Source organism: Chiloscyllium plagiosum, unplaced genomic scaffold (genome assembly GCF_037043375.1).
Source record: "Chiloscyllium plagiosum isolate Xiang-an unplaced genomic scaffold, Cpla_swu_hap1 HiC_scaffold_8, whole genome shotgun sequence".
NCBI lineage: Eukaryota > Metazoa > Chordata > Chondrichthyes > Orectolobiformes > Hemiscylliidae > Chiloscyllium > Chiloscyllium plagiosum.
Window position 1 is genome coordinate 61278806 of NW_028270146.1, and position 26500 is coordinate 61305305.

Genomic DNA, 26500 nt, shown 5'->3' on the forward strand with positions numbered 1-26500 from the left:
ACTGTCCTGCTGCCTTAAACTCAACACCAGTCATGCCTCTGTAATGAGAGAGCAGTGTTATGGTCATCTAGGACTGTGGCAACTTTACTTTTGCTAGACTGAAAGACTTACAGATATGATGCTATGCCATAACTTGATATTGTTTAGAGACTTCCATTGCCTTTAAATTAAATTAAGGAATTAAGGTAAATAAAAAGGAATGAAATTCAGCTTCAGTTGTGGTGCGAAGTGGACAGCAACAGATTGATCAGCAGTTGTAAGACCTCCCCACCCCACTTCCCTTCTCCTTCCTGTTGAAATCACTAGAATGTGAATTTTGGTTGGATGCATCATGAGTGATTGCTCGGTTTATCTGGTGACCCAGCCAAAATTGAATTTCACCACCAAGGACCCAAGTGGAAGTAACAGATCAGTTTAAGACTAACTTGTATGTGTGCGTTCAAAACCATTTTTGCAGGTCTCAAACTTAAAATATATTGTTTCAGTATGTCATACCCTAATGTTAAAATGTCATTGTTAGAAAAGAAATGTACATTGCTACTGGAATGATCTGATTGATTTACTTAATGATGGCAATTTTCAGTCAGAAGTCTGGCAATCAGACACTGCATTCATGTTCACATGGATTATTTTTATCTTTACTAGAATTCCCCACTACCAGCAAAGATTACAGTCCCTCTATTTCAAGAAAAAATTTGCTGAAAGAGTGGCTGAAATTAAACCCAAAGTTGAAGGTATAACCTCTGTTCTTATCATTTTTCCTTGCTTTAGTATTTCTGGGATTGTTAACATTCAAACTAGATAAGTTTGCCATCATTACTTAAGAATAACCAATGGAAATTGGTCTTCATTTTCTTCAATGTCACTTCACTTGTCCTGTTACGCAAAATATTTAGCTATGTGCAAAAAAATTTCCAATAGGTTTAGAATAAATAATTTCACAGAATTATGGAATTGTTCCAGCATAGAAGGAGATAGTTTGTCCATAATCACGGTGCTGGCTCACAAGGTATTTTTAACCTCATCGAAAAGTGTGGCACTGGAAAAGCACAACAGGTCGGGCAGCATCAGAGGAGCAGGAAAGTCGATGTTTCGGGCATAAGCCCTTTGTTAGACTAGTATTGTCTTTGTCTTCTCCTAATAGCCCTTAATCGCTTTTAAAGCTAAGTTAGATACTCATTTTTTAAAAAATATAAAGGAACTAAGGGATCTAGTGAAAATGCGGTAAGTGGAGCTGAGTTCACGAAAAGATTAGCCATGATCTTATTGAGTGGCAGAGCAGGCTTGAAGGGCCGGATGGCCTACTGCTGCTCCTAATTCTTGTGTTCTGATGTTCACTTTCTTCCCTTTTCAGATAATCCAATTTCCTCCTCTAATACAGCCTGGGAAGGTGGGCAGTGCTTCCAACTACACTCTGAACCAGTCCTGCCAGCTTCCATGATTTATACTCTTGTACATTCTCATCTCTCTGCTCCTGCCCCCACTGTAGAGTTGCACTCTGGCTTGTATTCTCTCTGCTTTCTTTCTATCAAAATAAATTACTTCTCTTCATTAATTATAAGCTGTCATTTGTTCTCCCATTCCAACAACTTGTCTCTGTCCTACGAAGCTCTGTACAATTTACAATGCTTCAAATATAATCCATAAATTGTGATATTGTGCCATGTGCATCAAGAAAGGACAGAAACCCTGATACCTACCCCTCAGTACTTCCCTGTAAACCTTTCCCTATTCTGAAAACGATTTGTAACTGTAACTTATCACTCAATCAATTTCCTACCGATTTTACAACATCAAACTCTGCTGTGAACCACCTTAGCAGCACAAAATGAAAATCAACTTTTCCCTCCACTGCATCAATTTATTTATGCAGTGTTAAACGTGGATCTACACATGTTGCAAGCTAAACTGATCACTATAATTTAGTATTTTTACTCTTTTTGATTACAAATGGATTTGCAGTGTAACCACCTTGCCGTTAAAACCACAAATAAGTTTTGCCTATGTCACAACCAGATGAAATCGCCTTTTGAATCTGAATCTGACAGCAGTGCTTTCTTTCTTCCTCCTTTAAACTGAAGCCATTAATACAATAGAAACCGAACATGTACTTCAACCTAGTCTTCCTGGTTTAGAGGTAGAGGCACTGCAACTGCACCACAAGAGTCCCAAGACTATCAATAACAAATTCTAATTATAGATAGATACTGTTGTGGACCAGCTATCCTTAGTAGCCACACACGCAGACAACAAGCAACATGAATTCGACTGGGACAACACTACTGTCATAGGGCAAGCCAGACAGAACAGCCAGGGAATTCCTAGAGGCATGGCATTCATCCACAAATTCCATCAACAAACACATGGACCTGGACCCAATATACCAACCACTACAGCGGACAGCTGAAACTGACAACCGGAAGCGGCAGGGACAGACCACTATAAACACCGGAGGAAACATCAAAGAAGCGCTTCGCAGGAGGCTCCCAAACACTGATGATGTCGCCTAGCCAGGGGACGAAACGTTTGCAACAAAAACTTCCAGCTCGGCGAACAGAACCACAACAACGAGCACCCGAACTACAAATCTTCGCACAAACTTTGAATAGATAGATATTTTAATCAACGAATAGGGAGATATTATGACACGCTTCTGGGAACGAACTCACTCTGGCTTCTTACGCTGACTGAGTGTCTGATTATCAGTGGTAGGGGATAGACCATTAGAGAGCCTTATTCTTATTAAGGACTTGCCTTACATAATGAAGTATAATTTATTGGGTAATGCTATTAACAATGGACACCAGTAACATGAACTAGTTAGGTATAATTGCAAACTACCCGGAGCCAGGTTAGTCACGTCTGTCTCTATTAGAAACCACCTGAAAGATGGTTTCTCCATCCAGAGACTGTCATCAATGTGATGTAAGTTAGGGTGGAGCTAATGCAGCTTCAACTCTTTCAGAACCATTACCTTTATATAACAATCACATACAGATTCAATTATTAACAATTGATTAATAATGTTACAAAATTATTTGGGCCAACTTAACTCAAGGATGGCAATTTTTCCTCGAGCACAGATACCATTTTTCAAGTTCTGCTGGATAACGTTTTTGATTGTGTATTCTTCAATCAATATTTAATGTGGTTATTGTGAAGCATATTGAATAGCATTTGTAATTAAAATTGGAAAGTATTCTCCTTTATAGCTAAACCATAAGCATCATTTTGCTGATTGATACTTGAAACATGAAACATGATCTTGAGTTTTTAAGGTAGTATTAGAACATGCTTTGAGTTGCTTCTGAATTTTATAGCTTTAAGTTTTTAGATCACTTCATTTTAAATATTTTGTAGCATGATAAACTATTGTGCTTAGTTTCAGTAAAATCACTTCTGTTTATTATTTTTCAGCTCTCCTTTTGAGTTCCAAGGAAGTTCTACGAAGTAAAAATCTGAAGGAGCTGCTGGAGGTGGTTTTAGCTTTTGGCAATTACATGAACAAGGGGCAAAGAGGCAATGCTTATGGCTTTAAACTCTCTAGTCTCAACAAAATCGCAGACACAAAGTCTAGTATTGAGAAGTAAGACACAAGTAACATTGCTCATTCAAAATCAGATTGTTCGTTGCTGCTTTGACAAATTTCGAGATAGATAGTGCTCCATTACATTATCCGGATAGATTAAAATATATGTTGACATGTTGTGTTACACTTGTTGGCTACAGAAGCTGCAATAAAAGTGGATTTAAAATAGCCTTCAAGCAGCGCTTTCCAAACACACTCCCTGCTGTGCCCCCTTTTTCAAGGCTTGAAAGCTATCTCTCCCTCTGTGACCTGAAAGATCGAGGAGAGGGGGTCCAGGGTGTTGTGGAGAGAGCAAGAGTGGTATTGGAGTTCTAGGAGAGGTCAATCTGTTGATGCAGAAATCTGCTGCTATAACTGAGTTTCACAGTTGCTGCTTTGGAGCTTGAACCCAAGACTTTTAGCTTGTGGGGCCATTTTCAAATGGGTGCTATAGATTGATCATGCCAGATCTGATTGTAAACTCAAATTCTCATTCCTGCCAACACCTGATAATCTTCTAACCCTTTGCTAACAAGAATCTTATCTACCGCTGGCTTAGCAATATTCAAGTACTCTGCTTCTACCAGATTTTTAGGAAGAGAATACCAAATACTCATGATCCTCCAAAGGGAAAACATTTTGCCAAATCTGAAACATCCTCTCCTATCAAGTCACCTCTTACATTCTCTGGAGTTTAGAAGAGTAAGCCTAGCTTAGCCAAATTTCCATAAGATATAGGAGCAGAATTATGTGATTTGGCCCATTAAGTCTTTACTCACAACCTTCCCATTTTAGGTATAGTCAGGTAACCACCCCTACACTGCCTCTAATACATTTGCATCTTTCCTTAAATAAGGTGACCAGTACTGTGTCCAATGCTTCAGATGTAGTCTCACCTTTAAGTGAAGCGCAAGCTCCCTCCTTTTTAATTAAACTATTTTTGACGAATGATAACATTCTGTTTGCTTTCTTATTTATTTGCTGGAGTTGTATACTAACACTTTATGATTCATGAATGAGGACATCAGATCCCTCCACATCTCAGTTCTGCAAACTCTCACCATTTAGATAACTTGCTTCTTTTATTCTCCCTGCCAAAATGGGCAGTTTCACATTTTCCCATATTATATCCATTTGCCACATGGTTGTCCACTGACTTAACCTCGTGTCCTCTGCAGCTTGTTTTGCTTCATATTGGGGAATTGAAAACTAGAGAGCATAGGTTTAAGGTGAGAGAGGAAAGATTTAAGAAGGACCTGAGGGACAACTTCTTCGCACAGTGTGCATATATACAACGGGCTGCCAGAGAAAGTGGTTACAATAGCAACATTTAAAAAGACATTTGGATAGGTACGTGGCTGGCAAGGGTTCAGAGGGATATGGACCAAATATGGGCAGTTGGAACTAGCTGTGTGGGCAACATGGACCAGTTTGGGGCAGAAGGGCCTGTTTCCATACTGTATTACTCTGACTATCTATCTTTGTTCAGTCAGCGAATTTGCCAACCATTTTTTTTTTTGTCCCATCATCTGAAATAATTTGTATAAATTGTAAGAAGTTGACATTGCAGCATTATTCCCTGTGACATGCCACAAGTTGCATCTTGCCAACTTGAAAAGACCATTTATATCTACTTCAGCCAATCACTTTTGTATTCATGCCAATATGCTACCTCCTACACCAAAAGCTTTTATTTTCTGCCATTGTCTTTGAGGGACCTTATCAAATGTTCTCCAGAAATCAAAGGAAAATGATTTAGCTTTAAATTACATCAGAAGGAAGTACCCCATTTGTTTGAAACACTTGCTCATTGGTAAATACAGCAGAGGAATTAGTTGTGTTTGAAACAATTTTAACAATTTACTTCATCCAAGTTGAGAAGAATTAGAAAGAATTTTAGCCATGTGTGACTGCAGATTCCAAATAGTTTGTAAGAGTCTCCCTTTGATTCTGTAGATTTTTTTTTTCTGCTTTGTGGTTTTGAATGCTTAAAATAATTAACATTGTTATTCTTTTCAAAGGAGCATTACCCTTTTGCACTATTTGATTACAATTTTGGAGAAGAAATACCCAAAGGTGGTGAACATACATGATGACTTGCAGAACATCCCTGATGCAGCCAAAGTAAAGTAAGTTTTTTTTCTGAGATGTGTGGCTGCATGATTAGAGATCTTTATTTAATACCTTTTTTTTGTAAAAACAAAATACTTAACAAAATTCAGTAATGGTTGAGCCATCATGTACTTGTTAAGTTTAGGGAATGGGTATTTGTGTAACACTGAATTATAGGTGTTGTTTTTCTCCTTCATATATCAGGCTGTCAATATAATAAATTGTGCCCTTGAAGTGCTAGTGACAGCACGGCATTAGTTTTGCTCTGTTATTCATTCTTGTTGCTTCAAAGATATATGTTGTGAATGACATTATTTTCATTCTAAAGTGTCAACTCAGATAATATTCATCTGAAATATTAAAGTGTCTCATTTATATTAGTGAAAACACATTGCCTGCGTTTCTGTATTTTTGACTTCGTTATGACAATGTGCCTCTTTTTGAAAGATAAAAGGCCGAAAGCAATGTATTTTTCTTAATTCTTGGGGGTATGGTCACCACTGGCAAAATTACCATCTATTGCCTATCTCTAGTTTCCCTTGAGAATGTAATGATAAGCTGCTGCCTTGAAGTACTGCTGTCCACATGGTGAAGGTGCTTCAGTGGCGGTTGGTGGTATCTGTAGAGCTCAACATTTTGACCCATTTTAGGATGATTCACAGCTTGGAGGGAAACTATTAGATGGTGATGTTTTTGTAGACCTGCCATCATCTTTCTAGCTGGGAGAGGCTATGACTTTGATAACACTGATGGAGTAATGTGGAGTGGGGTTAACATAAAGAATCAATGCTTGTGTCTTAGGGCAAATAACTTTGCCTAACTTCATAAATGATGAATGAAACTATAACTCAAATGATTGGATTGCTGAAGCATTGTGAGTTCTTCACTGTTTTAAAGCTGATTTCCATTCCAAAAATGTCTGACAAAATAATACTCGCTAAACTTGGGAAGCGGGTGTTTGCTTTTAACTTAAAATGGGATTTAGTTTTAATTATTGAGAAGATGTTCTCTAAAATATATTCACTGATCAGCGATGTGATTGATTTTTTTTGTAGTTTGATTGAGCTGGAAAAAGAATTCAGTAGTCTCAGAAATGGTCTGAAGGCCGTTGAGAATGTAAGTATTCCCAACACATTTTTTTCCTCCTTTTGTTCATTGTTGGATTGTTTTTTCTATTATATATTCAAAGGAAATCAGGGTGGAAAGCTGTGATGGTCATTTGTGTTATGCCATTTCCCTTAACATCAGACATACTTCCTTCCTCACTACTCTACAAATATGCCTATTCCTTCCTGTATTGTGTACTTTTATTTGTACCAGAGCAGCTTGATTTTTCTGTTAAATGTACATTTTGAGTTTGTTAGTTAACTCAACACTTGTAAGAAATATTAGTGCAAAAGTTGTTCTAAGACTTCAAGGTAACCAGGCGTCTTAGATTCACCTTTCAGTTACAGGACACACACTGGCCAACTGTGATTCTTTTCTTTTGTCTTAAATTTAGCTTTCCTGTATAATTCTATTGTACAGGCATTTAAAAGGTAGGAAGCCAGATGCACAGGAAAACCTAGTAGGATTATTTTTAGGAGTGGCTTATCCTTCTCTGTTTTCTTGAACTATCTTTTAAAATATCATGAATTCTAATATGATAAACCATCTGATTGTGTTGAGAGACGTTAGAATTATTTAGCATTTGCAAATTATTAAATCATTGCTATTTTAGTGAATCTAGTAGGTATTGTGTTGTGACAAAGGAATCTGAATATAACTTTAGATCCAAAAAATGAACCATTTACAATTTACATTTAGTCGTGGTATTTGTAAAAGGATTTTTGACTTTCAAGTTACTAAAATAAGGTCAATGTCAATTATGTTGAAAATTGTCTCTGCAAAAGTGGAAATTAGCACATGTTAAGATAGGAGACATTTTAGTAATGAGCTTTGCTGTGATCTTTCATTCTTCATGCTTTGAAGGAGGGTGGGAGAGTACCTCACAGAAACTGGTAAATAGGAAATATTTTGTGCTGTGTTTATATTGTGCAAGTTTTAGCAGAGATTTTGAAAATTGTCAATGACACTGATCTCTTGTTTCTCACTCTTAATGTATTCTTAAAACGATTGTACTAAACAAAAATCACTTTCCTAGGGCAACAATGTAATAAGGGTGAATCATATTCCTGTCCTGTAATTCGCTGTCTTGAGTCCAGCTTGTTCACAAATCCATTTACTGGGACTCTTAATTACTTTTTTTTACTTGTCTCTCCCTGCACCCTGCTGCCTCTCCTGCTCACTGCTTCCTTTGTCTGATTCTCCTGTTCACAACTTCCTGCCATGCCACGCACCCCACTCCCCCTCACTCCAGCATCTCTGCCAAGCCCTTGCTCATAGACGGGAGGGAGAACGCAAACAGGAAGCAACAGGTGTCTGGGCGAGGAAAGTGCTTTTTTTTTTAAGAGCAAGTCTATATGGTAATCACACTTAAATGAAAATGGAGGCAGTACTAATTTATTAAATGTTCCTAATTTACAATGTGCTACCATCAAAATGTGCTGTTAGATATGTTTTAAAAGAAGTGGGTGGGGGAGAGTGCGTGTGGGAAGGTACCCATGTAATCATTTTGATAAAACTGCTTCACTCCTCAAGCTAGAAAGAGCAGGTAAAAACTTGCTGTTGCCAGTGAATCTACTCACTCACTCCTTAAACTCATAGAAATGTACAACACAGAAACAGACCCTTTGGTTCAACTCGTCCATGCCGACCAGATATCCCAACCCAATCTAGTCCCACCTGCTAGCACCCGGCCCATATCCCTCCAAACCCTTCCTGTTCATATACGCATCCAAGTGCCTCTTAAATGTTGTAATTGTACTAGCCTCCACCACATCCTCTGGCAGCTCATTTTGCACACGCATCACCCTCTGCGTGAAAAAGTTGCCCCTCAGGCCTCTCTTATATCTTTTCCCCCTCACCCTAAATCTATGCCCTCTAGTTCTGGACTCCCCCACCCCAGGGAAACTATTTACCCGATCCATGCCCCTCATGATTTTATAATCTACTGTAAGGTCACCCCTCAGCCTCCCAATGCTCCAGGGAAAACAGCCCCAGCCCATTCAGATCTCCCTCTCGCTCAAATCCTCCAACCCTGGCAAAGTCCTTGTAAATCTTCTCTGAACCCTTTTGGGTTCCACAACATCCATCTGTTCAGAAGGAGACCAGAATTGCACGCACTATTCCAAAAGTAACCTAACCAATGTCCTTTACAACCTCAACATGACCTCCCAATTCCTGTACTCAATACTCTGACCAATAAAGAAAAGCATACCAAACGCCACCTTCACTATCATATGTGACTCTATTTTCAAGGAGCTATGAACCTGCACTGCAAGGTCTCTTTGTTCAGCAACACTTCGTAAGACCTTACCATTCAGTGTATAAGTCCTGCTCTAATTTGCTTTGCAAAAATGCAGCACCTCACATTTATCTAAGTTAAACTTCATCTGACACTGCTCAGCCCATTGGCCCATCTGATCAAGATCCTGTTGTAATCGGACGTAATCTTCGCTGTCCACTACACCTCCAATTTTGGTGTCATCTGCAAACTTACTAACTATTCCTCTTATGCTGACATCCAAATCATTCATATTAATATTGAAAAGTAGTGAACCCAGCACCGATTCTTGTGGCACTCCACTGGTCACAGGCCCTCCTCCACCACCCTCTGTTTTCTACCTTCAAGCCAGTTCTGTATCCAAATTGCTTGCTCTTCCAATATTCCATGAGATCTAACCTTGCTAACTGGTCTCCCATGGGGAACCTTGTCGAATGCCTTACTGAAGTCCGTATAGATCACATCTACTGCTCTGCCCAATCCTCTTTGTTACTTCAAAAAACTCAATCAAGTTTGTGAGACATGATTTCCCACACACAAAGCCATGTTGCCTATCCCTAATCAGTCCTTACCTTTCCAAATACATCCTGTCCCTCAGGATTCCCTCCAACTTGCCCACCACCGACGTCAGGCTCATTGGTCTATAGTTCCCTGGCTTGTTCTTACCACCTTTCTTAAATAGTGACACCACATTTGCCAACCTCCAGTCTTCTGGCCCCTCTCATGTGACTATTGATGGTACAAATATCTGAGCAAGAAGCCCAGCAATCACTTCCCTAGCTTCCCACAGAGTTCTAGGGTATACCTACGGATTTATCCATTTTTATGCCTTTCAAGACATCTAGCACTTCCTCCTCTGTAATATGGACATTTTTCAAGATGTCGCCATCTATTTCCATACTTTCTATATCTTCCATGTCCTTTTCCACAGTAAACACTGATGCAAAATACTCGTATAGTGTCTCACCCATTTCCTGCGGCTCCACACAAAGGCCACCTTGCTGATCTTTGAGGGGCCCTATTCTCTCCCTAGTTAACCTTTAGTCTTTAATGTATTTGTAAAGACCCTTTGGATTTTCCTTAACTCTATTTGCCAAAGCTATCTCATGTCCCCTTTTTGCCCTCCTGATTTCCCTCAAGTATACTCCTACTGCCTTCATACTCTAAGGATTCACTCGATCTAGCCTTCTATACCTGACATATGCTTCCTTCCTTTTCTGAACCAAACCCTCAATTTCTTTAGCATCCAGCATTCCCTATACCTATCAGCCTTTCCTTTCACCCTAACTGGAAATTACTGACTCTGAACTCTCATTTCTGAAGGCTTCCCATTTTCCATCCATCTCTTTACCTGTGAACATCTGCCCCCAGTTAGCTTTTGAAAGTTCTTGCTTGCTACCGTCAAATTGGCCTTTCTCCAACTTAGAACTTCAACTTTTAGATCTGGTCTATCCTTTTCCATCACTATTTAAAACTAATAGAATTATGGTTGCTGGCCCCAGAATGTTCCCCCACTGACACCTTGGTAACCTTCCCTGCCTTATTTCCCAAGAGTAGGTCAGGTTTTGCACCTTCTCCAGTAGGTACATCTACATACTGAATCAGAAAATGTTCTTGTACACACTTAACAAATTCCTCTCCATCTAAACTCTGAGCACTATGGCAGTCCCAGACTATGTTTGGAAAGTTAAAATCCCCTATCATAACCACCCTATTATTCTTACAGATAACTGAAATCTCATTACAAAATTTGTTTCTCAATTTCCCTCTGACTATTAGGGGGTCTGTAATACAATCCCAATAATGTGATCATCCCTTTCTTATCTCTCAGTCCACTCAAATAACTTCCCTGGATGTATTTTGGGAATATACACCTCAGTAGAGCTGTAATGCTATCCCTTATCAAAAATGCCACCCCCTCCTCTCTTGACTCCCTTTCTGTCCTTCCTATAGCATTTGTATCCTGGAACATTAAGTTACCAGTCCTGCCCATCCCTGAGCCATGTTTCTGTAATTGCTATGAAAACCCAGAGCTATGTTCCTAACCATGCCCTGAGTTCATCTGCCTTCCCTGTTAGGCCCCTTGCATTGAAATAAATGCAGTTTAATTTATCAGTCCTGCCTTGTTCTCTGCTTTGTCCCTGCCTGCCCTGACTTTTTGACTTGTTTCTTCTCTCAACTCTACCAATCTCGGATTGATCTCTTTTCTCACTATCTCACTGGGTCCCCCCTCTCCACCTTTACTAGTTTAAATCCTCCCGAGCAGCTCGAGCAAATCTCCCTGCCAGTATATTAGTCCCCTTCTGATTCAGGTGCAATTATCCTTCTTGTACAAGTCACTTCTACCAAATCCACCTGATTCTTTCAGTCCCCTCCATACCCTGCAACAAAACTCCTCTGCCCTGGATATCACCTTTGGAAGAGTTTTATAAACATTGTGTTGCAAACTGTTAAGATGGCAAAAATGCTTAAGTGATTATTAGAAAAGTGGTTCACTGCATTTTTTTGTAGGAGCTGGAATACCAAAAATCACAACCTGCACAGTCTGGTGACAAGTTTGTCTCTGTGGTGAGTCAGTTTATCACTGTTGCAAGCTTCAGCTTCTCTGATGTGGAAGATCTGCTGTCGGAAGCTAAAGATCTGGTAAATAATATGCAGTTTTTACTTTTCTTTGCATTTGTACCCCTTTTAACCCAATACATTTTAAGTTTACTGACACTTAGACCTCCCTATAACCATGAATCCCTCTCTCTCTTTTTTTCTGGTTTCCTTTTCCTACACCTTTCAGTCAGTCCATGCCACGGACTCACTATTTTTCAACATCCTGTTCTTGGGTTACTAATCTTGCTGTTCTGACACAACTGAAGGGAAAGATTTGTGGCTTCTTAACTGGGAATAAACTGCTCAGTACTCAGCTCCACATGAAGGCTGACTGAGGTTGCCAAAAATGAAGCAGGGTTTCAGATGTACTTTCTTCCACTCTGGTGTCATTCTGCCCTCACATGGGGCAACACTGTTACCATTACAGGTAGTTTGTTTTAGAATTATAGAACTAGAGCCACATATTTGCTGAAAGAGTCAGTATAAATAGAATAATTCATTTACAATTTTCATATCGTTATAATAATTAAAATTGCTATTTCTGGGTAAATAACGTAGTGCTTACTCTGGAGAACAATTGGATACATCAGAATAAGATTCTGTGGCCGTAATGAAACTGCAAAACAAATGCTTATAGCTCAAGTTGAAAAATGACTTATTAAATGAGTAAGCCTTAATGAAAACAGAACTAATTCAAAATGATAACATTTAACTGCTTGAGCCCTGAGCATAGCACTTTAATTCCAGTTGACAAATAGCATATTTTTGGTCTCTGCTGCAAAACACACTGTTTACTGTCATTATAATTCAATGACAATAATATGTTTTTGTGTTTTATTTTAAATATTTAGTTGTGCTGTACCCTTTGTAAATCTGGACTGTCTGTTTGCATGCAAACCTTACTTTCGGAAGTGAAAATCTTCTGCTCTTCAATTTGGGGTCCTGTTATCATTATTATCTAAACACAAGTGTGCCTAACATTGGCCATGTAGAAATTAGCTCAGTAATGAATATATTTTTGACCACCTGATGTTCTTGAGACTTTCTGTGGTTACACATCCTTTATTTGAATGCTGAGCTACATGCCTGGTTCCTGTATTTAATAAAATGAATATGTTTGCCTCAGGACTATAAAGAAAAGTATACAGATGGTACTAATAGTGAAACTGTATGATAAGAGGGGAATAACTACATCAAAGCAACTTCATAAATTAATGTTTTACTAATAAAATGTTTTGTAAAGTTTTATGATCTGAAATGAAATTCTGAGCACTACGATGTGTACTGCTCTTTTTTTTTTTACTGCAGCATTTACTAGAACTAATTAAATGAAGACCAGGGATGAGGTTGAACACAAGATTGAGTGGTGAGGGATAGGGGCCGTCACAAATCTGGAAGAAAAAAAACTAACCTAACAAGATTGCATGTCTTTAATGTGCAAATCCTATTGTAGTAATTCTATACGTGATGTGCAACTGTTGCCTAATATTAGACTCTGGTATAACTAGAGCTTTGCTGGAAAAGTACAATCGAAAATGGACATGAAATGTACTAGTTTTGGATTTGGGAGACAAAGTGACACCAGATACTGAAATGGGCTGCAGATTTCTGTCATGATTTATGGTCACCAGCAAGGCATTATGCATTATGGGGCAATTCCCAGAAAAGGTAGAAACTTGGAAACACATCCTTGAACAAAAAATCAGTAGCATTGAATGACATTTGCTCCTAGTGCGAAGAAGGATTATTAACCCACATTAGGAATGAAAATGAAAGAATTTTCAATGTATCAAAAATGATTGTCAAATATTAGTCTGAAGGAACGATCCATAACATGTGCAATTTATCCAATTGTTTTGTTCTAAGTGTCTTGATCAAAAATAGTCACATCCTGTGTTAGCAACTGGGACTTGGTAAAATTTACATCAGACTGTAGCTTGCCTATTTTAAGCAAAAATCCATGTGAATAATATAAAGATTTATTGTTTTTTCATCATCTGTTGAATTTTCTGAACATGCAATAAACATGTACGAAATTGCTTAACCAGTTTTAGCCATTGAAAAGCAATGTTCTTCAGTATCATAAATGTGATTTGTATTTACATATTGATCTCTCTGTAAATTTCTTCTGTTTTCCTACCCCGTCATTGTGTTCCTCCCAGTTTAATAAAGCTGTAAAGCACTTTGGAGAAGAAACTGGCAAAATACAGCCTGATGAATTCTTTGGAATTTTTGATCAATTCCTCCAAGCTTTTGCAGAGGCCAAACAGGAAAATGAGAACATGAGGAGGAGAAAGGAGGAGGAAGAACGAAGGGCAAAAATGGAGGCACAGGTTCGATGAAATGTATTTCTCATAGCCACAGGCATTTTTGTTGTTGTTTTACATTTTCTTGTAACAAATTCTCAAATGATATGACATTTTCTGGAAAATTGGAATTTTGTTTTTGTATCTGGAAAAAAAGTAGCACAAGTAAATGTGTTACTTGAAGTTTCATGTCTGTATTTGTATAAACTATTTGAATTGACTTAGTCCATTATGCTTGACCTCTAATATCCTATGTCATAGTCATACACTGTTATATTGCCTTTGATAATTTACTGTTATGACACAGGGTGAACCCCTATTCTAATTTAAACCAGCCACGCAGACAAGATTCACCTCCTGCTGTAACCTGTTAAAATTTGAGAGGCAAAGAACTATCCCAGAAGTCACTAAAGTAAAAATTAACAACTTTATTCTTTAAGTCCAACAGAGGATATTAAAACAAACAACTCTTTCCAACTCCTTTCTCTTAAACCTATCTTCTACGTCCCACTCTACAATACTAGTCTGATTAAAAATTCCCGATTAAGATTTACAAAAGAAAAACAATATTTTAAAACCAGTTTCCTCTGCCGAGTCTCTCTCCAGGTTGGCCTCTGTTCTGCTGCACAAACTCCTCACAGCCAGGTACCTTTCAGAGTTTATCAGCTTGCAGTCTACATTTTTTGGTCTTTCACAGTTCTCCCCCACCTGTTCAAAATGTCCAGTTTTATACCCCAAAACATTGGATTGTTTCATTGGGTTTTAATAGTATCAAAATACTAAATTCAAATTTGATTGGATTTTGGTATTTTGGGGCATAATTTAAACTGGCCAAATTTGAATTTGTTTTTGATTCATGGCAGCCCAGATGCTGCTATTTGTTTCAACCAAGTGTTACATTGTTACCATGTTCAGGACTCTGTGCTTTGTCAGTTCTTGCTAGCATTTCAACTCTCTCTTAAAGGTACAGTAAACCTCTACACCTTCATAACACTTAGGATGCTGCAAAATACTTTAAAGCCACTGTAGGAATATCGGAAACAAACTTTAGCTCACAAATAACAGTATAGTTATGACCAAATTCTGTTTGTGAGATGTGGACTAAATGATAAATATTGGTTTTTACACTTCTGCAATTTTCTTCAAGAAGGTTCCACAATACTATTTCAAACAGTACTGTTAAATTGATAGTTATCAGACTTCAGTGCTTTGAAAATAATCTTTTCATAGAGACTACGCATAGAGCTTTTGAGTGTTTGTTCTTTCCTATCTTATTGTTCATGAAGTATGAAGCTTTAGGTTAGGATATACCAGATATTTAAGTACAAAAGATTGTTTGTACTGTCGGAGCACAGCAACTCTATTGGTGATTAGACCATAAGATGTAGGAGCAGAAGTAGGGCATTCAGCCCATCAAGTCTACTCTGCCATTCAATGAGATCACAGCTGGTGTGATAATCCTCCACTCCACCTTCCTGCCTTCTCCATAATCCTTCATTCTCTTTATTGATTCTTCTTCCTGTGTGTCTATTTCTTGTTTCTTACTGTTACTCATTACCAGTTTTATATATCTTTTTTTTTGTTTGCTGTGGCCTTAAGGCTGTTGCCTTGTACGTAAATTACTTCATTAAAAAAAATCATTTGCTGTGTAATATTCATAAGATTACTAGAAATAGGAGCTGGTTAGGTCATTTGGTACATCAGGCTTTCTCTACCATTCAAGAAGGTTATGACCAATCTGCTTATGGTCTGTCTATCCACCAGAACACTTGAATCCAATATAAATAAAAATTCCATCCAATTCAGCCTTGAATATATGCAATGACCCAATCTTCACTGCTGTCTATGAAAGAGAATTTCAAAAATTAACAACCTTCTGAAAAGAAGTTGCTCCTGCTATCTTTCTTAGCTGGAAGATCTGTTTTTTTAAACAAGGCCTCCCTATTTGTAGGCTCCCACACAAGAGAAAACATTTCTTGCCTTCTATCCCGTCACATCCTTTCAGAATTTTGCATTTCATTAGGATCACTTTTCTCTTTTTTTTAATCCTCAAGGACGCCTCAATTGAGGAGACCAAAGTTGTACTGAAGCTCTCGGTATATTCTCACCAATGCTTTACAATGGTAGCAAAAGTTCCTATAAAAGTTAAGTCCTACAGAGGCTAGAAATCTGAAATAAAAGCAAAGTGCTGGAGAAAAGTCTAGCAGCATCTGTGGGGAGAGAAACAGTTAATGTATCAAGTCCAACATGACTCGTCTTCATTGAAGCTCTTTCTACAGCATTTTGCTTTTATAGGAAGACCACATGCCTTTCATGCTCCATCTCCCTTGTGATAAAGGGCACCATTCAATTTTCTTTCCTAATTGCTTGCTTTACCTGCATGTTAACCTTTTGTGATTTATGCATATCAATACATTATTCCTCCAGACTGCAGTATCCCACAGTTTCTTTGTACTTAAATAATATTCTGCTTTTCTATTCTTTCTACCAAACTTGACAAGTTTACATTGTCCTATATTATACTGCACGTTCCAAATTATTTTGCACTCAGCTAACCTATCTACATTCTGACTTTGTATTCTTGTCACAACTCGCTTTCCTACCTTGTCATCAACAAGTTTGCTGACAATATTGTGAAACATTTCATCAGTTAATATAGATTGTGAATTGTTTAGGCATCAGCGCTGGTCCCTGTAACATTACAATAGTTAGAGATTGTCAACCTGGATATGATCCATTTATCCTGATTCGCTAGCTAACAGGAAGCAGTCCTCAGTCCATGCTAATATATCATCTGAATATGATGAACTTTTGTGCAATAATTTTATGTAGTATCTTTTTAGTATTTGGATTTTACAATAGACCTATTAAATGGTTTTCGTTAGCCACTTGCTTGTTACATCCTCAAAGAACTCTCAAACATTTCAAACGGAATTTTTCTTTCAAAAAACCCTGTTGTCTCTGCCCAATTGTATTATGATTTTCTAAATATCCTGCTAATACTACTTTGGATTCTAGTATTTTATTAATGAGAGACGTTAGACTAACTTATCTTATAGTATTTTGCTTTCTGTCTCCTGATCTTGAATAACGGTTTTACATTTATGGTTTTCCAGTCAACGGCGGCCTTTCCAGACTCTGGGTTGAATTTTAGTACATTACAATCACTCTCTCTGCAGCTACTTCCTATAAGAACCTAGATTGCAGGCAGTTGCATCCAGGGATCTTAACAGCCTTTAGTCCCATTCATTTTCTTACTGCTATTTCTGTAGTGATTGTGATTGTTTGTTTTTTTTACCTTCTGTTTTTGTTCCATTGTAATCTTCTTAATATGAGAGTCCTTTAGACTAGTGAAATCTACTAGAATACTACAAAAGGATGCTTAATTATTGTTATCAGCATTAACAGATTGGTTGAATAGATGTGCAAGAAATGCTCCTTCCAGTTGAAACTTGCTTTTCTAAAATGTTGGTTAGAATATTTGTATGAGGGCACTTACTGACAGCAGGTACAATACATTCATCGGCATAGGAGTGGTTGATTTAACCCTTTGAGCCTGTTCTACCATTTATTGAGTTCGTTGCTGATCTGTGACCTAACTTCACATCATTGCCTTTATCTCCTATTTCTTAATGCTTTCTGATAGCAATAATCTATTCATCTCTGATTTTAAAATTGACAATTGAACTAACATCTGTGATATTTACAAAAGACTTTCCAAGCTTCTTTTCTACCCTTTCACAAGGTGTTTATTAATTTCACTCCTGTTAGTGGCAGCATAGTTGTGGAAAAAGTCATTTAAAAATAATGAAGCAAGCTCCATTTGTTGCTTTACAGCCAGACATTTGCAGTGCAGATTTTTGAGTTCAGAATGTATAGCTCTGATGTGAAACTCATCTTTATTTAATGGAACAAAGGAGGCTCAGTGTTGGACAAGTGGATTTTGTAGCTGGGAGTCATTTTGATTCCTGGATGTTTACATGAAATTAATCATTCAATTGCAATATTAGTAGCTATGGATTATATTACACCCCACTGGGATTGCATGCTGTAAATTGAGCCCCGCTGTTTGTGAAGTTATAGCAAATGTTAGTTATTTTATTGAGCACACGGCTACCCCAATTTACTTGACTTGCAGACCAATATTGACCAAAAGCACTGACCAGGTTTCTGTACTGAACAAAAATTTATTGTGAAATAATTAGACAGCTACAGGTAAACTGATATAAACCATCTGCATATAATACTACTAACTAAAACTCTAATGTCTTTATAAACTCTCCCTTGCACATATAAAATTATGAAAGGGATAGATAAGATAGAGGCAAGTTGTTTCTGCTGGTGGGTAAGACTAAGGTTAGGGGACATAGCCTCAAGATTTTCGGGGAGTAGAATTGAGATGAAGAGGAACTGCTTTTCCCAGACAGTGGTGAATCTGTGGCATAGTCTACCCAAGGAAGCAGTAGATGCAGCTTCATTAAATATATTCAAGACACTATTGGATGGGTTTTTGCATGGTAAGGGAATTAAGGGTTATGGTGATGATGCAGGTAGGAGGAGCTAAGATGATAGATCAGCCAAGATCTGAATGAAGGGTGGAACAGGCTCGATGGGCCAAATGGCCGCCGCCTTCTATTATTGTGATACTATGCTGAAAGCATGCACACACACGTGCATGTGCTCATAAACAAACCTGTCAGCAAAATAGATTATTGGCGGATGCAGAAAGATCTGGAAAGTCAGTTCAGTGGTTGTGCTTCCCAATTCCAGTGTTGACATGATCCTTCTTCCACTAGCTATGCCCTCGTGTTCAGTTGTCTTTCTCTGGAAGCATACACCAATTTTGTAAGTTTATTTTCCTCATACCACAATGTTATAGACATGGTTCTTACAATGTGTGTTAGTTGCTCATTTTGTCATTGTGATTTGCATCAATAACATTTTCCCTACAATAGGATAAATAATGACTATTTATAAAGACCTTTTACAAATTGTCTCGGTATTACGTCCCTCTTGAGGGGTGAGTTATCAATGTCTAAGCATGAAACGGCCTTTGTTTTTCTTCATTTGTAACAATTTTGTTTTTACAAATTATTTTTCTTTTAGCTTAAGGAGCAACGTGAAAGAGAGCGCAAAGCAAAAAAGGCAAAAGAAGGCAGTGAAGAGGGAGGAGAATTTGATGACCTGGTGTCAGCTCTACGTTCAGGAGAAGTCTTCGATAAAGATTTCAAGCTAAAGCGCAATCGCAAGCGTGTCATCAGCCAAGTAGATGGTAGTCGAGAACGACCAATTACAAAGCTCAACTATTAAGCCATTGCCTGTAGTGCAGATTCATGGCTGTATAGCAGCCAGCTTGCGTGTTACTGTCCTGTTGTGATTACACTGATAATACTGCCGATTGGCCCTATAAATGGCTGCTGTTCTTCTTAGTGGGGACGCCCTGTCCCTCTTTGTAGCTGGGTTTTGCATGCACCACACTTAATAAAAGAGAACTTTGTTTATGTGGTGCTGAAGCACATAAAACATTTGAACATTTCTAGGGTTCACTGAGAAAAACTTTGTTTTCATGATTTCATAAAAACATGCTCTTCTACAAATTTTCTGCTGCATAAGCATTCCATCCAAACTAAATGAAAGATTAAGCAACCTAATGGATTAAAGATGGTGCTGACACAATTAGATTTATGGAGTTGATGATTACTTGGATTTGAACCTGAAGCTGGAGTATGCTGGAAAGACCATGCAGACTTAAATAAGTGAAGCATAAAAGCAACAATTGAAATGTGTAATGCTGAAGACCTGCAAACATCTGTGGCTTTTGACCTGGTTCCAAGGAATTGAGTAATTTCCCTTGATCATTTTTTTTTAAAAACAATTCTTAGTTGGGAATTTTTTTATTTTTAAAATTGTTTACTCAACTATTTTCTGACTGAAAATGAGTATGATCATGGGAATATGTTTATAGTATGTTGGTGATATCCAGATTTCCTTTGCTTTTATAAAAACATTCCATAATTAATGGGGATGATAATGAGGGTTCTCTGAAGGGGCAATGTAATGTTGAACCTCTTTTCTTGCTGCTGGCAGCTCTACAGCAGGACCATAGCCAGACACACAATATAATTGAAATGGTTCTTGTCAGCAATATTGGTTTGGGGGATTATGGGGAAAAGTAAGAATTTGTTTAAAGGAAGAAAATAACCGCTTGAAACTTGAATTCAAAAATGACTTTAGTAACCTCGTATCTAATTATAACGCAATTGCAGAATGAAAATGGTTATTGTAAAAAGGACAGTGTGAATAATTTCAGGAGAATCAAACTCTACAGCCTATTTATATTTGGACATATTTGGGAAGAGGTGTCAAGACATTATAAGTATTCAAGTACTGTAACAAATTATTCAAATTTTGTAGCCGAATCATAAGGCATTAATTTGGTAGCAACTAATGGAAGAGCCTTTCCATTCACTTGTGTGGTGAATTTATCCCTTAACCAAAGTGCCTGAAAACAGGTTTGTGTTTATGAATAGGGCTCGCTTTCGTAAAGTTTTGTGATTCAGGATTTATTGTTTTGTTTTAAAACTGTGTGAACACTGTGCTGTTTAAACTATTGGCTAGGGGAAATAAGTGTTCTGATTTGGTCCTGTAAAGAGTGAGAACACTATAAAAGCTTAGGTCTGAGTGTGCGCGTGTGTGTGTTTGTCAATGTATACATGTGTGTCCACGTAAGTGTACACCCTGTATTTCCTTATGGACTTCAAAATGCCCATTTTGCTTTCCTTTCCAAAGTGGAAATGTGAAAGCAATTCCCTGTGCCACTATTAAAAAGTATTTTAGACTGGTGCTGGTTCCGGTAGAAGCTCACTGCTTTCTTGGGTTTATTTGACAACCTTTTTTTTTAAAATGCCAAAAATGGTTAAAATATTTGTAAACAAGAATGTACACAAAGAATCTCATTTGTTGTTAATTTAGTGGGATGTCATTATAACATGATCAATCACAAATGCCGTGTACGTTTTTGACTTGTTAGTTCCGAATGGTAAAATGCAATAAAGAAAAGTAGTTGACACAAATATTTTGTGTATCCTATCAGAAGGCAGTGAATATTTGTAAAAGCTAATAATTCTACCAAGTGCACCAGACAGTAAATATTTTTCAGTTGCCATTTATGGAAAATGGCATTTTTTAAAAAAAACACAAACATAGTTTCATGCTTCTATACACTGTATTCATTATTTCTATTCAACTGTGGATTAAAAAGACCATTGAAGGTAATGTTATAACTGTAAAGAAATAGTGCATTAGGGATACCGATCTTGTATACAGAAATTACATTTACTTTTGTATTTTAAAAGCATTTCAATTTTTCAGAAGACTGAAATCAGAATTTCAAGAAAAAATGTCATCTTGAGGTTTTGCACAGTGCAGTCACCTAATGTTGACCAGCGGACCTCAATTATTGAAAAGTTTCTCTCCAGTAAATCACCTAGCACTCTTGGGGCATTTTAATACTGCTTACAAACTTCTATCAAAAACTGTTCTTCAATGAATTAATGGTTTTGGGAACTAATATCCATGTATATGTGTGTAAAGTGAAGTTAAAGATATTGTTATATATTTAATTGAATCTTGATCCTACTTTTAAAAAAGTGCATCATTATATTTGTGCACACAAATGCACATAACTACATCTAATGCAGTAAACGGGAAAGACCTATATAGCAGCATTCATATCCTCAATGTCCTAAAGTTGTTTACAGCTCAGGAAGCATTTGTGAAATATAGTTACTGTTATAATCTAGGAATCATTGAGGAAATTCCCACAAATTATGTAAAAATCATTGATCATTTGTGTTGATTGAGGGACAAATATTGATAGATACAGTATAATGGGTATAACACCTTTGTTCCTTTTCAACAAAGTGCCTTGGTATCATTTGTATTCAAGTGAGCAAAAAGGTCTTTAACTTAATTCACCTGAAAGATGACACCATTGACAGTGCACCACTTTCTGTACTCTATTGGAGTAACAGCATAGACTTCTAGAACATAGAACATTACAACGTAATACATGCCCTTCGGCCCTCGATGTATCAGCGACCTGAGAAATTAATCTGAAGCCTGTCTAACCTACACTATTCCATTCTTGTCCATATGCCTATCCAATGATCATTTAAATGCCCTTAAAGTTGCGAGTTTACTGCTGTTGCAGGCAGTGTGTTCCATGCCCCTACTACTGAGTAAAGAAACTACCTCTGACACCATCCTATATCTATCACCCCTCAGTTTAAAGCTATGTCCTCTCATGCTAGCCACCGCCATCTGAGGATGACGGCGAGAGCCTTTTTTCCTATCTAACCCTCTGATTATCTTTGTCTCAATTAAGTCACCTCTCAATCTCCTCCTCCTCCAACAAAAACAGCCTCAAGTCCCTCAGCCTTTCCTCATAAGACCTTCCCTCAATACCAGGCAACACCCTAGTAAATCTCCTCTGTACCCTTTCCAAAGCTTCCATATCCTTCCTATAATGCGGTGACCAGAACTGTACACAATAGTCCAAATGTGGCTGCCCCAGAGTTTTGTACAGCTGCAGCATTACCCCTTGGTAGAGGGATTGGTTCCAAAACTCAATCCCTCTACCAATAAAAATGAACACACTGTATGCCGCCTTAACAACCCGATCAACGTGGGTGGCCACTTTCAAGGTTCTGTGTACCAGGACACCCAGATCTCTCTGCTCGTTTACACTACCAAGAAGCTTACCATTAGCTCAGTACTCTGCATTCCTGTTACTCCTATCTCTTTTCCAACACTTTACCCACAACTGAAGTAAGGCTCACAGGTCTAAAATTTCCTGAGTTGTCTCTACTCCCCTTCTTGAACAAGGGAACAATATTTGCTATCATCCAGTCTCCTGGCACTATTCTGTAGATAATGACAACATCAAGATCAAAGACTCTGCAATCTCCTCCCTGGCTTCCCAGAGAATCCTAGGATAAATCCCATCTGGCCCAGGGGACTTACCTATTTTTAAACTTTCCAGAATTGCTAACACCTCCACCTCACACCTCAATCCTATCTAGTCTAGTAGCCTGTATGTCAATATTCTCCTTGACCCCATTGTCTTTTGCGAGTGTGAATACTGACGAAAAGTATTCAGTTAGTGCTTCCTCATCTCCTCTGACTCCGCGCACAACTTACCACTACTATGTTTGATTGGCCTTGGTTTTACTCTAGTGATTCTTTTTTATTCCTGATATAGCTATAGAAGGTATTTAGGGTTTTCCTTGATCCTATCTGCCAATGACTTCTCATGTCCCATCCTTGCTCTTAGCTCTCTCTTTAGGTCTTTCCTGTCTAGCTTGTAACTCTCAAGCGCCCTAACTGAGCCATCACATCTCATCCTAACTTAAGCTGCCACCTTCCTTTTGACAAGAGATCCAACTTCCTTAGTAGACCACAGCTCCTGCGCTTGACCACTTCTTCCCTACCTGACCGTTACATACTTATAAAGGACACACAGTAGCTGGTCCTTGAATAAGCTCCACGTTTCTATTGTGCCAATCCCCTACAGTTTCCTTTCCCATCCTAGGCAATCTAAATCTTGCTTAATTGCACTTCCTTTCCCCCCAGCCATAACTCTTGCCCTGCGGTATATACCTATCCCTTTCCATTACTAAAGTAAACATAACCTAATTGTGGTCACTATCACCAAAGTGCTCACCTACCCCCAAATCTAACACCTGGCCGGTTTCATTGCCCAGTACCAAATCTAATTTGGCCTCGTCCCTTGTTGCCCTGTCTACATACTGTCAGGGAACCCTCCTGCACACATTGGACCAAAATGACCCATCAAGGTACTTGAACTATAGTATTCGCAATCAATATTGGGGAAGTTAAAGTCCCCCATAACAACTACTCTCTCTACTATTGAGGATCATCTTTGCTATCCTTTCCTCTACATCTCGAACTATTTGGAGGCCTATAGAAAATTCCCAACAGGGTAGCCTCACCTTTCCTGTTTCTAATCTCAGCCCATACTACCTCAGTAGACGAGTCCTCGAACGTCCTTTCTGCAACCATAATACTGTCCTTGACTAACAGTGCCACACCTCTCCCTCTTTTACCATTTTCTCTGATCTTACTGAAACATCTAAATCCCAGAACCTGCAATAACCATTCCTGCCCCTGCTCTACTCATGTCTCTGAAATGGCCTCCACATCGAAATCCCAGGTACCAACCCATGCTGCAAGTTCATCCACCTTATTCTGGACCTTCCTGGTGTTGAAGTAGACACACTTCAAACCAACCTCTTGCCTGCCAGTACCTTCTTGTGACCTTGAAATCTTAGTTCTGACTTCACTGCTCTCAGCCTTCTGTATATTTGAACTACAAATTTGGTTCCTGTTCCTCCTGCGAAATTAATTTAAACCCAACCAAAGAGCTTTAGCAACTCCCCCCACCCCAGGATATCGGTGTCCCTCTGGTTCAGGTGAAGACCATCCTGTTTGTAGAGGTCCCATCTATCCAAGTAAGAGCCCCAATTATCCAGGAATCCAAAACCCTCCTACCTCCACCATCCCTGTAGCCACGTGTTCAACTCTTCTGTCTCTCTGTCTTGACACATAGAATTTTTGTTTTTGGTTAGATGAGGATGACAGGTGCGGGACGCTACCTGAGTAGTGTTTTGGGTAAAGCAATCGCCCATATATAATTAGCCTCACTTACCTAGTAGTCCTCTGTCTGCTCCTGCTCAGTATGCGCTCCACCTTTACACGAGGTAAACTGTTATATCTTTTAAAATTTACCTTCCCGTCAGCCCTCTGGTCCTCGTTATCGCTCCATCCACTCCAACTGTTGCTGAAAAAAGTGAAGCAATGTGCTCAAGTTTCTGAAGTGGGTCTTGAACCTACAAGTTACTGGCTCAGATGTGTGTGCAACCTACTGAGCTATGGCTGACATTATGTCTGTCTATAATTGTGTAGAAACACAGGTACTAATTAATTGGAAATAGTCACAAGTACCTCTTTAAGGCATCGAGAAAACTGTGCTGGGAATGTTTTTCATTGGAATTTAATTGCATAATTCCTTTTAACAAACTTCATATGTTGAATGGCAGGTTGTGTGCTACAGTTACAGGAACCTCTGTCCTAATCCTTTTCTGCACTTGTGGAGAGACACAAACAATGCTGCACATTACCAAGGAGTGGCCCCTCAACAGACTAAGTGGCAGACTCATCACCTCAAACTCAGCAAATGAGGAGATGCTTGTTTGGTTTCAGGGATTTACATTTGTTAAATAAGTAAACTTGTGTAATTTTGCTTTTTGGAAACATTTTTGTTGGAATCCTTGACTGTTGTTGATTTGTTATTCCGGTTGAAATAGTTTGATTTATTTAAAGCATCATAGGACTTGAAGGTAATTTGGTAAACATACAACTCCCTCAATTTTATTTTGTCTATGAAGTGTGACACTTTGAGAAGTTTCAGGGATATGATTTTAATTTATGCAGAAGTAAGGATAAACTAAATATTAAGCTAATCTTTTCTTGAATAATGAACCACTGGAATGTGTTCACTGGCTTCTGCAGTACTACTGCTCTTCAGTTCTCTGTGGGTAAACAGTTAATCTATGTGGCCAATAAGATCTCTTGGGGCAGAATTTTCCCAGCCCTTGAGCAGCATGGGGAATGCTGAAAAACATGGAAAATACAGTATAACTAAAAAATTTTGAATCTTAACACACATTCAAATTTTCCCCCTTAAGGTTTCAATTATGAGTTGGAAATCCACTGATAAACAATAATATACCTTTTATTTCCATATATTTGCATCTCATTATCTAATCTCATCTCATTTCTGTGTGGTTTGTGATTCTCTCTTCCTGTCTCAAAACTAGACAGTGATGATTCCTGACTTGAAAGCCAAAGTGATTACTTAGTGGATAGAGCTCACCACTTCTGAATGTCTTTGTTTTAAGGTCCATTCACCAACATTTCATTGCATGCTATTTGAACAATGCCTGTCTCCTCCCTGTTTATGGAAGTTGACCTCAAAAACAGTAACCTCATCATATCATATTGCATAATATATTTCACCCTTTCACTCTGAAGCTCGTGATAACCTTACCTTTCAAGGCTGCAGGTTTTGGAGCCACCCATCTCATGCAACAGCATGGAATGCATCTTAGGTTCTCGCTTGTTTTCTTAATACTCGCTCAATTTGCAAATCTCAGCATCTCATTGTATTGGCCTTTAGTATGCAGGTAGGAAGCTTGGCAGCACCAAACAGTTAGTTGGCTGGACAGGTTTCTCTGCAACACTGTGCTACATCAATGTCACACTGACAAAATTATGGCAGCAGCACACATAGTAATAATACTGCATGTGCTTCAATCAAATGGTCATTTGTCAGAGTCAGAGGGGCCCAACATAATGTGATCAAGAGGACTGAGGTGAGTTTGGGGTATAATCAATCAGTAAAGGGGCTTTCCTAGGGGCTTGGTCATGGTCAGTCTGAGGATCATT

At 38.3% G+C, this 26500-nt stretch overlaps 1 protein-coding gene and 1 long non-coding RNA gene across 2 annotated transcripts in view; one reads left to right on the plus strand and one right to left on the minus strand.

Moving 5' to 3' along the window:
* The window catches only part of daam1a (dishevelled associated activator of morphogenesis 1a), a 119093-nt gene extending 98048 nt beyond the window's left edge, over nt 1–21045 (plus strand). The window contains exons 19-25 of the mRNA XM_043697779.2: nt 646–734; nt 3418–3586; nt 5590–5697; nt 6736–6796; nt 11577–11708; nt 13829–13999; nt 19079–21045. Of these exons, the coding sequence (XP_043553714.1) occupies nt 646–734; nt 3418–3586; nt 5590–5697; nt 6736–6796; nt 11577–11708; nt 13829–13999; nt 19079–19282 (934 nt within the window). The 3' untranslated portion in view covers nt 19283–21045. The remainder of the gene's footprint in view (nt 1–645; nt 735–3417; nt 3587–5589; nt 5698–6735; nt 6797–11576; nt 11709–13828; nt 14000–19078) is intronic.
* The window catches only part of LOC148149413 (uncharacterized), a 187951-nt gene extending 162394 nt beyond the window's left edge, over nt 1–25557 (minus strand). Inside the window, exon 1 of the long non-coding RNA XR_015757921.1 lies at nt 24702–25557. This is a non-coding gene — a long non-coding RNA (uncharacterized LOC148149413). The remainder of the gene's footprint in view (nt 1–24701) is intronic.
* Between the last annotated feature and the right edge of the window lie 943 nt (nt 25558–26500).